Source organism: Coenobita brevimanus, chromosome 105 (assembly GCF_032717465.1).
Source record: "Coenobita brevimanus isolate Jiangsu-jjx chromosome 105, ASM3271746v2, whole genome shotgun sequence".
Lineage (NCBI taxonomy): Eukaryota > Metazoa > Arthropoda > Malacostraca > Decapoda > Coenobitidae > Coenobita > Coenobita brevimanus.
The window spans coordinates 24,724,803-24,738,027 of NC_137058.1; the positions used below are offsets into that span (position 1 = coordinate 24,724,803).

Consider the following 13,225-nt stretch of genomic DNA (forward strand, 5'->3'; position numbering starts at 1 on the left):
GTAGGTGTGCTGTGGTGAGAGGGCTACATCGAAGTGAGGGCAGAGTGGACTGTTTGTGAGGTGTGGTGTGTTACGGGAGTGAGATGCTGAAGGCGAATGGATATTTTGTGATGTGAGGGGTTGCATAACAGTAAGGGCATAGTGGATTTCTTTTGATGTGTGTGCTTTATAGGTAAAGAGGCAGGGAAGGGTGACAGCCATATTAATTTACTCACCAATAATGTTAGTAGTGGCAAGGTAGGTGGTGCCATTAACAGGAAATTTTTCTTTAATACCTATGGACTTAATGGCAATACAGAAGGCTGAAAAACACTGCTCATTATAAGTACTGTCTGTATCTGTCTATCTATCTATCTATTACCAAACATCTTAGTCCTGGTGAGGGCAGCCAGAAACAAAATAATCACCTCCATGTTACCCTGTCCTTTGCAATTAGACTACCTTCTCTCCAACTCACTCCACCCCTACTCACATACCTCTCTACCTCATACCTCCACCTCACCAACAACAATACTCACCGACAGCAACAGCAGTGACAAGGTCGGTGGCATCATCGTACGCTCCCCTAGAGGCAGAAGTGAAAGCAAAGAATCCAGAGTCATCACCAACAGTGTGGTCGGTGTCAGGCTTGTACGGCTGTTGTTCGTCATTGTCGATGGAGTCCTGCCCACGAATCAGCTGCCACCTAACAAAATCAAGTGCAGAATATTATGATGATTGAAAAAAAAAATTACAACCCAGAAGAATACAGTATCATCATCATCATCATCACTCTGGCCTTTTTCCATCTAAAAAAGGGTGAAGTAAGGTCCAGAAAAACTGAGAGAGACACTATGAAGCTGAGATCAATAAAACTGAATGTAGAAAATTATAATAGGACAGAAAACCAGTCTTCAGGAGGTCATGATAACAAACAGAGTACAGTTTAAGGTAATGCTACAAAATTTCAAAACAAAATACAAGACTCCTTCCTTAAAAATAAAACATGCATTGTAAACAGGAACACAGGGATTTAAAAGAACTAGAATTTGAAGCATCTCTCTGTGTGATACATACGTGAACATAACGGCTCTCTCTTGCATTTCATGTTGATTGGCTTTAATCTCCCAGTTGCAGAGGTCCTGTCCTTCAAATGTACACTTCTCGGCAACTGTTGAAAGGAAAGGTATTGCACGATAAATTATAGCTGATTCACTTTCTATCTATCTATAGCCACATGTCTCTATCCTGCAAGGGGTGGTCACAAACAAATCGTCTCCACGTCACCCTGTCCTCTGCCATTTTGCTGTCCTGCCCCCAGCTCACCTCCCCTCTCTCATTCACTCTCACATGACATAAAACTCTTTACTGTATATTGAATGCTGAGCTGTTAAGAGGAGATGGATGATAATATATGTTGCTGGATAGAAGAAATGATAAGGAATAATGTATGGACACAGTATTATCCTGTTCTTCCATTAAATAACATGAAATCAAATCCTCTTCTGTCTCATGCTATACTGAATGCTTGGATGATGAAATGTACAAGGTGGGTCATCATCATCATTCTAACCTTTTCCAACCCAGGGAGGGGATAAGACAGAATCCAGAATGTAATATACTCATTCACACATCATCCATACGCCAAAGATGCTACATGAACAAACTGAATCACATAACAGCAGTGATGATGTTGCAACTCACCACATCCGTCTTCATCAGATGTATCTCCATTGGGACACTCTGTCACAAAGTTGCAGCGGCTGAAGAGTGTCAGGCAGGTGCCATCCAGACACTCATGTTCAGAGGAGGTGCAGTTTCGGGGAGGCTGTGCACTGAGTCTGTTGACACATGATGAAATGATTACACTCATGCTCAGGCACTGATAAGGGATCTATAAATGGTGGTCCATTGCACCCTGGGTGGAGCAGCTGCAGCATCCACCCAAGAGCCAAACCTCCTCATATTACCCTGCACCTTGCTGTGGGACGCACCCTGGTCTGACCCTGGAGGGGCGCTGTTTGTCATAAGTGGGCACCGGATCCCTACACAGTGTATGTATTGTACTGTACCTATAAGATGGCCCCACAGAAGCAATTGTTTACTTGTTTGGCCAAAGACACTGGGGTTAAGCAAGAACATCAACATTGATTACACAGATACTCACACAACTCTGTCAAGGCAAATTCCTCATTTATTTACTGTACACTACCTAAAGTCTAGAGAAAACACATCAAATCAGTGTCTAGTCACACACACAGAAAAACAAACAGCCTGACATACCTGCAATCTGGAGAAAACACAAAGTCATCCAGTGCCATGTCTCCCAGCTCATCCTCAAACACCCTGCCCTCGATGATGAGCTGGAAGGGCTCCTCTTGTGGCAGATCCTCTGGCAACACTGTCTGCTTCACCCAAAAATTGCCAGACTCCCCATTGATGTTCCAGATCTTGGTGGTGCTGAAGTCTGTCAGGTTACTGTGGTGTATAGAGAAATAATACACATGGTTAGGGGTGCTGTACCTTCATGAAAAGCAAGTCTTAAAATTACTTCCTCCTCCTCCTCCTCTTTCACCTCTTCCTCCTCCTCCTCCCCTTTCACCTCCTCCTCCTTCTCCTCCTCCTCCTCATCATCATCACCATCCTCCTCCTCCTCATCATCCTGATCTGTTTCCCCACCCAACAATGGGGTACGAATAATAAAACACATGAATTCTTTATAAATCAGTTCTGCCGTACAGGGTGACCCATATATTCCTCATTGCAATTCTCATGTGCTGCTGGAACAGTTCGGTGAGTACAGTATTACAAGTTTCTGCCTTGCATAATTTTCTACTTTCCCAAACCCCTTTCCATACTCCCTAGTGTTTGCATGGTTGGTCCGTTGCTGCTGCTGTTAAGGCTGTTGTTGCTTAACCCTGGTCTATCTGGCTACATAGACCTGTCAACTACAGGTAAACAACTGGTTCTGTGGGGCCATCTTATACAGGTACAATACAGTACACACACCATGCAGAGATCCAGTGTCCCCTTGTGGCAGACAGCACCTCACTAGGGTTGACCCAGTGTCCTTCCTCATTTCAAAATGCAGGGAAATATGAGATTTGGCTCCTGAGTGGCTGCTGCAGCTGTCATGCTCCACCCAGGGTGCACAGTACCACCACATGTAGGCTCCTCATCAGTATCTGGCTGATCAGTAATTTCACACACAAATATCTGTGCTCCAAATATCATCCAACTAAGCCATCCCCACATCACTCAGGACAGAAGAGCACAATATACCAGCCACCCTGCAGCTTGACTCTCACTTACCCCAATTTCAAACTATCACTTCAGCAAGAAAGAAATGGGTTGAATAATACGGCACTGGGGTCTGTGTTTCACTTACCGCCACATCACCGTGAGGTTGCCAGTGTCCCTGCCAAACATGTGCGTGTAGAAGTCAAGTTTGCAGTCTGGGCCGGCCACCATCGGGTATGTCATCAGCCATGTATACTGGTCTTGTCGGTGAGGGCTGGACGCCTCCATGTACAGATAGTGCCCGTGGTGACTTGATGTGGTGTGGTCAAAGTTGGGGCCAGTACCTGCCAAGAAGGACTGTCTCTAGTGTGTTTCCTTGAGCCTGACAGCTGAGAAAAATTAACTGTAGTCCACTTACTCTAACCTGGCAAAACTGGAGCTAGTACCCATAAAGAAAATTACTGGTAACTGTTGGGGCCAGTGCCTGTCAAGAAAAATGAGTTACAGTGTATTATAGTGTATTTAACCTGGTGCTGGTGAGGGATGCTTTCAATCAGTGGCAATAATACACTCAGGCAACTCCCCTGCCTGGTTATACAAATATCCTTCAACTCCCTTCTTACTCCCCAAAAGGAGGATGGTGGATTGCAGGAAAAGGGCAATTCAGCCTGCAGTCCACCAGGTTCATATCCAGATGAGCCTGAGGTTGCAACTGCTACTACTAGTACTACTACCTCTACTACTACTATGACTACTACTACTACTGCTACTACTACTACGACTACTCTTTGCTGACAAAGATTCCTAACTCCTCTCAGCTTAGTTCATGGTCAAGTGTAGTCGACTGGAGGGATGATATGAATTACAGTAACCAAGGAGACTCATCCCTACCTCATAACTAAGGCCCATCAAATATCATGCAAGCACAAATTAGTATTACTGGAATGGCCCAGTTCCGTCAGGTAACAGCAAACTGACTAGTATGGATGAACTGTATACGCTTCAGCCTGTTTCCTGAGGCCCAGCAGTCCCACTACACGCCACACACCTTCACATGCCACCACCACAGCATCAATACCATGAATACAAGCCAGTGCTGTCACCTTCAGGACTGGTGCACTGGTATCAGTGGGGGTGTTTTTACGGAATGTCATTGGGTCTTGTGGAGGCTAAATACAATTACTGGTATTTTTCAAACCTGGAATCAAACTCACTTAATTTCAGACAACATACAACCTCTCTAACCACTTCCTTTCTAACCTCTCTAACCACCTCCCCTGCCTACCCAGTGTTTCCGTTGTGCCGCTCCACAGGGTCCAGTCAAAGTCGTCCTCAACTCCATCCTCGCCCTGAGTGAACCAATCCAGCCAAGTCTGATCTTCGAGAGTTAGACGATGGTACCCAAGGCATGAAGCAAACCCTTCGTCTTCTCCTTCACCACAGTCATCACTCATGTCACATACTCTTTCGCCAAGGATACACACCTGCCAGACAATTTGTGTGGAAATTTGTGTGTAGGATGAAATGGTTATCATCATCATCATCATTATTATTATCACCATCATATTCATCATCATCATCATCATCATCATCCATACCTACTTTTCCACCCTTGGATGGGATTAAGTAGGGTCCAGGGAGATTAAAAAAAACAAAAAACAAGATACTAAAATGCTTTTTAATCATCATCCAAGACTCTATATTAACCTTTGCCAACGATGATGCCTTTTTTGCTTTGTCCAGACTACGACTAGATTATGAAACTCGAGGGTTCTGTTAAACTTTAGTAGTGAGTGGATTGTTTATATCTACCCCAACAAAATGACTATACAAAATATACCGTCAGGAAAAAAAAAAATGTTGCTTACCAGTGTTTTTGGGCAGTGGAATTCATGAATGGTGCAATCGTCCTCCGAAGGATCTGGGTAGTGGCATTCCTCATCAAATAAGGTCTCGTCAATGGCAAACTTGCCGGCATAATCGTAATATGGTTCTTTGTAGAGGGACAGCTGGAATGGCGACTCCTGGCGACCGATGCCCACCTCCCCACTGTACCAATGACCCTCCTCCTCTACCATGTCTCCCGTGAAGAATGTCAGGTTTGTGAAATCTGACGGTGTGTTGTTGAGTCTGAGAACGACATTAGACCAAAGTACCCCACTAATGTAATACCAATATTTATAACGGCAATATGGTGCAGAGTTCTGGTACCAGTGAGTGAATGCTAAACCTTCCTCATTTGACAGGTCTTCCTTGGTCTTGTGAAGCAGAAGGAAATGACCATCTTCCCTTCCTCCCTGATCAACAAACGGACCACCATCATCCGTCCCGAAAGAACTATCATTTGCCTTTGCCACAACCCAATTTAGACCATCCTCCACTGCCTCCTGCCAGCCACATGAATCCACCTCAAAGTTGCAGAAAGATGGACACACCAGTTCATCGTCTTCACAGTCATATTTGAAATTGCAGACACTCTCATTTGGAATACACGTGCCATCTGAACACAAGAACTGGTCGTTGGGACATGTATCAGGGGGTGGAGTTGTTACTGTTACAATGGGTGAGCAGTCGCTGGTGAATGAAATATCATCAACTGCTATGTCTCCTAACAACTCATACCCAACTTTTCCCTCCAGCATGATTTTGTAATACCTTGCATGCATTACCGGCACATCCACCTTCACCCACAAATACTCCTCTGATCCTCCTGTCTGGTATAATTTCCTTGGTGGGGCTCGTTGGGAATCCTTGCTTGTCTCCACAGCATAAACTGTTAATAATGCATTCTGATTCGCCCTCATCATGTACCAGAATCTGAAGTGGCATTTAGTAGACGACGGGTTGAATCCAGTGCTATATATCCTGCCTATTTTCCCAGTGTCCCCTTGCCCACTCTGCAGATATATATAGTAACCAGTTTCATTGTAATAAGTGTGATCGTAATCCGGGCCAACATCTTCGGATAACATCTCTCCAGTCTTTCTTATCCATCCAAAGGTGGAATTATCAGCAGTCCACCTACAGAAATCCTGCTCAAAATCACATCTCTCTGGGTACTCAGAGCACAGTGTTGGCTGTTCGTCTGTTCGATCGCCACAATCGTCACTGAAGTCACAGAGCTCATCCATTTCCACACAAACACCGGACAGGCACTGATACTGCTCTGGTTTGCAAAGGATTGCTTCTGGGACAGAGCAGTTTTCAAAGTGGATATCATCGATCATCATTATTCCCTCGGTGTCAAAGTGTGTGCCTTGTATCAGCATATTCCATCCACTACTAAGCCCCCCAATGCCCACTGTCTCTTCATGCCACGTATCATTCTTATCCTCTATTGCGTACCACACGGAGTAATCATGACCACTGCTTGATTGTACCTTAATCTCCAGGCTCGTTGTCCCAAGCTTTCCCTTGTGTTTATAGTATGCAAAACTCATGACACAGGTGACAGACGTAGCTCCTAGAGGGACACTAACCATTTGTGCAGTCTTTGAAGATCCTCCAAACCTCTCCTCCACTTCCATTACATATCCGCCTCTTCCTGAAGGACTTGGCTCCTGTCGGATCCAGAAATACTGACCATAACTCACATCTGTCCATCCACAAGTATTATCTTCGAAGGTACAGTCAGCGCACATTGTCTCATCCGTTCCATCTAAACAATTGTCTTCAAAATTGCAGATATAATCCCATGGTATGCAAACTCCGTTTCCACACATGTACATATTGTCACATGGTGATGTTGATGTGGTGGTGATGGTTGCATTTGGTGACAGTGTTGGTAAGGTATCACTAGAGAGACCACAGGCTTCAGTAAAGGATATGTCATCAATTGCAATTACGGTTGTATCTCCACCTGTAAAATTCGAGGTTCTTCCTGTCACAACCATCTGGAAGGGTTTGTTCTGTATCAAGTGGGCCTCAACGTACACTTCCGCTCGCTCCCAGTATGGACCAACTGCCTCAGAAACCGTCCAGTGGTCAATCAAGGGTCCATCTATGGCATCTCTTGTTGAAACCACTAAACTACCCACTGCTGGTCCATCAACATAGAAGAAGAATCTGATATTGCATGGGGAAATAAGGTCGTCATTCCAGTATAAAATGGGACTGGCTATCGTGGCTTCAACAGAACTTTTGGATGCCTCAGAACTATCAATGTGGATAAACGAACCACTTGCCGCATTAACTGTGTGATCACGGTTGGGAATGATGTCTTCAGAGCCTGGCGACCCAAGCTGCCACTGGTCCGGTCCTTCCTGGGTCCAGTCACAGAAAGATCCATCTTCAAATGAACAACGGCCAACGAACTTATCACAACCAGCCAAGGCCTCAATTTCATCCGAATAATCTCCGCAGTCATCCACAAAGTCACAGAGATCAAACGATGACACACAGGCATTGTTCTGGCACACAAAGTCCCGGCAATCACTGGGATCCTCTAATGGTGTGGGGAGGAAGCAGTTCTCAAACATGATGTCATCCACAGCCATATACCCACTCAAGTCTAGATTTCTGTTACCTTCAAATCTGATGGAGAACTCGGGGGATATCCTGCCTACATAAATCACTCCATGCCTCCACTCTTCTCCCTGATCACCACTTATTGTCAGCAATGGAGTCGAGAGTTCATCAATCTGATACAGTGCCTCCAAAGTACCAATGTCTGTGGAGGAGACATTATCTGGTTTTCCATACATCACATACCAGAATGTCATCACACAATAAGCTGCTGAGTTATGAAGCTTTGGACTCTCTAATACAGCTGTCTGTTGGCTTGTGGTTCTAATTTGAATTGCTGGGTGTTGTTTGTTGGCTCTACTTTCAACAGGAGCCACAGCCATGTAATGTCCTTCAGTATTCAGATAAGTGTGATCCAAGGGAGGTCCAAAGGTGTTATTACTTTCACCAGAGAGACTCACCCAGGAAATTATGTTGTCACTCACATCTACATTCTTCCATTGGCAGTGCGTTAGGTCGGCTATCACCTTCTCATCAAACGTGCAGTTGTAGCCACATAAACGCTCATCCTCCCCATTCTTGCACTCCAGGATGAAGTTGCAGATTTGGTTGTCCTCTATGCACGTTGTCCCAGAGTCACACTTCATGGAGCATTCAGGTATGGTGGAGTTTGTACACACCCCCGGCATCACCTTCACTTGGTCTATGGCAATTATACCTGCCTCTCCATGATCAGACATTGCCACAAACTGAACTGTGTAGTGGTTGGCCTCCCTTACTGTAGTCTGCTCGTACTTCCATTCGACAGAGAGAGTGGTTCCCGTCTCCAGTACATTGGCTATCTCCTCTTCTAGAACAGTCTTGGTTTGAACAGTGAGCGTTTGTTGACCTTTACCCTGACTGTGGTACCAAAAACTGACACACTGTTCTGAGATTTCCATGACGCTTGACTCTAATATTGCTGATGGTGTTTCCCCTGATGATCTCTCCCTGTACATATCCACAAAGGCAAACCTCCCATATGGAGAACCCAGGGTAACATCCGTAGGTGGAGCATATGTGTTGTCCAGGTACCCAGCTTGTGTGAGGGACCAGTCAAAGTCATCTCCATCCACAAGATTCTTCCAGGTGCAGAAGTCACTCTCAAAGTTACACTCATCCATTGGTTCACAGGACAACAGTGGCTGTACATCATCCAGACCAACGACAAACCCTCCGCTATGCACCTCACCCTCAAATCCAACAGAATATGGATTTGAACTTGTTACTGGTATCAAATATCGATTCCATGAATTGCCTATCAAATCTGTGATCTCAACCTTTGGCTCTGAATCAATAACACCATTGCTGCGAGTGTATACCTTCAAGGTGGCAGGAGTCATACCAGCATATCCATCAAGGTATACCCAGAACTCCAAACAGGTATACTTTGGATCTATCTCTTTAGTAAAAATGATACCCAATCCTTCATCTGCTAGTCTGAGGTAATGTCCAGATGATGACTGCAATGAGTGATCTTGCTTTGGGAATTTCCCATATTCTCCTTCACCGTCTGACACCAGAGCCAATTCCCAATATGTACCATCCTCAAGTGACTGTTCAAACCCGCACGTATCTCCCTCTTCAAAGTTACACAGTTGTTCAACATGGCAGGGACCAAAGTCAAGCAAGATGTCATCCAATGCAATGTCTCCCAGGCCCGTATCCAGTGGTCTTGCCTGGATCACCATGTAGGTGAATCCATCATCCTGTACCGGTAGCTGTATTTTGCTCTGCACCCAGTAATCTCCTTGATCATGTGAACGTTGCCAGATCAACTCGCTTGTATTTGTGCCAACTCCTTCCAGTGATACTTCCAGGGTGCCGATGTCAAAACCTTGCATGTGGTACCAGAATGAAAGACACACTCCATTACTACCAATATCTATGGCTGGGCTCCTGAGTTTAGCCTTATTTTCACCTCCTGCAGAATTGCTAACATATATGTAATGCCCTTCATCTGTCAGTAGTGTGTGATCATTGTGAGGCCCTGTTTCTGCTGAAGGTGTTTCTCCCTGCCACAGTATCCAGTCTGTATCATCATCCATTGCCTGTGTCCATCCACATGTATCATTGCCCTGCTCAAAGTCACAGTCATATATGGATGGCAGGTGGGTTGGTGAGGGTGTGGTTATGGGTGGGAATGTTGGGAGGACACAGAATTCTCTAAATGCAACATCATCTAGCCCTACAGCATCATAATCAGACTGGGTTATATCTTCCTCCACAAGAAGCTCAAACATAATTTCAAAGGTCTCAGTCATTATCTCAGGAGTAAGTGTTTCTTCCTCCCACAGGTAATCCAAGGTTGAATTCTTGATGCTTGTAAGAGGAATGTCATCTCCATCCATCAGCTTAACCATCAATGTGGCATTCACAATATTCTGCATGGAATACCAGAAGGTCATGCAGTTGCGTCTGGCTGGAACCGAACCACTGTATAACTTAGCCGAGTCTCCTTTCTTCTTATCAGCAAGCCTCGTAACCAGGTAGTGGCCAGTGTCGTAATCAATGGTATGGTCTACGATAATGCCCCCGCTTTCTACTCCCGATGACCGCTCCCAGTCAAACGTGTCCAGTTCGTCTGTGTTAATCCAGTCGCACATGTCGTACTCGAAGTCACAATCGTGGGCTCTTTCACAAACACCAGGAATAAACTCAATATCATCAAGGGCTATAACAGTATCATTGTTTGCTCCTGCTATGCCCTCAAATCTCACCTTAAACTCTTGTACACCAGGTAAGGTTACCAATCCAAGGGCCCAGATCTCAAATGTGTTCTGGCTGTGAGACCAAAGAGGAACAAATAACTCAGAGATAGTCAGGTCAGCCATCTGGACGAGTAGATTCCCAACATCATCGCCCAGCATGTGATACCAGAACCGGAGGCACTGAACACCAGCTGATTTGTACGACGGTGAAGTCAGATGGCCAAGACTTCCAGGATTATTGTCATTCTTCAGGTACACATAGTATCCCATTGCGGTGTTGTGTGTGTGATCGACTGGAGGGTAATCCGTGTTGTTGTCCACTCCATGCCCTCTTGTCCAAACTGCTGAGTCATTTGTCCCTGGTTCCCACTGACAAAAACCTTCCTCAAAGTCACAGAGATATTCATTTAACCTGGCTGAAATCTGCACATCATCAACTGCCAGCATCCCAGGCCCAATCTCTCCCCATTCGCCCTCAAGGATAATTGTGTAATCATCATCCTCTTGAAGCTCCTCATTGAACTTCAGCCATCCATCTCTCTTTGACACACTCACTTCAAACAAGGTGTCATTTTCTAAAGTCTCTTGTTTCCTCTCAATGATTCTAAATGTACCCACATTCTCACCATAAAAGTAGTACCACAGGACAAATACATTCTTCAGTGCATTGGGTTTTGACTGCACTGTACTTATTAATCTTGCCTTGTCCCCCTTATTGGCCTGTGAGTCTTGGAAATCTATAAACAAATGGTATCCAGCCCCAGTGGTGTGATCTGCAAGAGTGCTGTTATTTGCATCTCCCTTCTTCCACTGCTGGTCGTCAGTTGTATCTTGTCTCCATGTACAGATTCCCTCATCATCAAAATTACAGTCCAGGGATTCCAAATCTTCATTGCAATTGAAGAAACTGATGTCATCAACTGCAAGCACCGAGTTTGATTCCGCCCAATCGCTTATGACATCAAACGTTGGAGTTGCCTTTAATCTGAAAACTGAGGATGATGGCACCAGTCTAGCTGAGGCGATGACTTCATACCAAAGTTTCTCCTTTATATCCGAGTATGTCATATTGAACAACAGTACGTCCTCTGGCTGGTAAATGCTATGGTAGTACAGACCTAGCTGGGAATTCACGCCATTTTGAAGATAAAGCCACAGATGCAGCTCGCAGTAGTGGCCAGTTGTATGGAGTGAAACAGGGCCTTGCATAACAGCTGTTCGGCCTGTTACACCTTCCCCACCCTCAACGTACAAATAATGACCGTACGTCTCATTGCTCGTGTGGTCAAAGCCTGGATGGTTATACTCATTATACTCGCTGGCGATAATTGTCCTCCAGTGGAATATTCCCTCACTTACGTCCTCCCATCCACACGAGCCAAATTCAAATGTGCAGGCACCACAGTTGTCCTCATCTCCACCATTGGAACAGTCCTTTTTCCAGTCACATCTCTGAGACTCCGCAACACACTCATCCAGCATACCACAGTAAAACTGATCATCAGCACAGGGGTTGTATGGAGGCAGGGTTGAGGTAGGGCCAATAGGCAGGGAAGTATTAAGAGGGATGCATGATTCTGTAAATGACAAGTCATCGATGGCAATGTCTGCCAAGTCCTTGTTGTTTGTGACTCCTTCAATGATGAACTGGAAAGGTTGCTTCTCACTGCTGGTAATGACTGAACGATCCCAGAACTGTCCTTGTTCTCCCGTCCTTGTGAAAGAAAGAATTTTGTCTCCATGAGTTTCAGTTCTTATGTAGACGTTCAGTTCCTCCACATTCTTCCCAAACATATAGTAATGGAGGCGCAGTTGACACGGGAATATTGTATCGCCATCCACCATGAGCACAGGGCTGACCAACCAAGCGCGGTACTTTTTTTCCGAGATCTTCACTCCTTCAGCGGCCACTGTCTGACTTCCGATGTAGAGGTAGTGGCCGGTTGACAGCCTGGTGGTGTGGTCAGCTGGGGGTCCCGTCAGGTAAGTGGTGCTACCGGCTATGGTCTGCCCAGAGCCATACACCCAGTCTGGAAAAGAAGCACATATACAGCAAAACATTAATATGTCATCAATTGATAAGACTATCTATCTACCTATCTATTGCCAGATGCCTTAATCCCATAAGGGGTGACCACAAACAAATCGCCTCCATGTCGCCCTGTCCCCCGCCATTTCGCTGCCCTGCTCCCAGCTCACACTCCCCTCTCTCATATATCTTTCCACTCCATCCCTCCATCTCATCCTTGGCGTCCCCCTCCCTCTCCTCCCTTCCAGGACGACTTGTTCAAAAGTTGGCACCGGATAAGTTGTACTTATGGATAAATCGGAATGACCATTACAGTGACAGCATTAACTGACTGCCTACAAAATTTGATCCTGGACGCATACCATTAAAGTTCACTGCTGCCAAACAATAAAGGCTACACCAGAACATGGATGAAATAAAGTAACGTAAAATTAGATTAACCTGAACAATAATCCAGTAAGGGTACACTGTCTGTGAGTTACATTTTGTGTTGATACTTTGTGATCATTGCAATTAACATCAACCCAGGATACCATTTACTATATTGGGTGGTAACCATATAACCAAATGTTGCCTGGTGGTCTAGTGGGTTAAGGTACTCCAACCAGATGGGGTCTATAAGGGTGTACATCAGAGGGATGGGTGGGGTTTACTGTTCACATGGAGCCACTCAGGGAAGAACAAGGCTGGTCACCCTCATGTTAAATGTTGGGACTGAGTAGCCTATCCCCAGGTCCCTATGCTCCTGATGAGGCATAAAAGG

At 45.3% G+C, this 13,225-nt stretch overlaps 1 protein-coding gene across 1 annotated transcript in view; it reads right to left on the minus strand.

The window, feature by feature from the left end:
• Positions 1–13,225, minus strand: part of LOC145416269 (MAM and LDL-receptor class A domain-containing protein 1-like) — a 94,199-nt gene that overhangs the window by 15,702 nt on the left and 65,272 nt on the right. Inside the window, exons 67-73 of the mRNA XM_080285268.1 lie at positions 5,088–12,463; positions 4,505–4,703; positions 3,368–3,563; positions 2,263–2,457; positions 1,684–1,820; positions 1,057–1,150; positions 519–685 (exon numbers count right to left, since the gene is read on the minus strand). Of these exons, the coding sequence (XP_080141394.1) occupies positions 519–685; positions 1,057–1,150; positions 1,684–1,820; positions 2,263–2,457; positions 3,368–3,563; positions 4,505–4,703; positions 5,088–12,463 (8,364 nt within the window). The remainder of the gene's footprint in view (positions 1–518; positions 686–1,056; positions 1,151–1,683; positions 1,821–2,262; positions 2,458–3,367; positions 3,564–4,504; positions 4,704–5,087; positions 12,464–13,225) is intronic.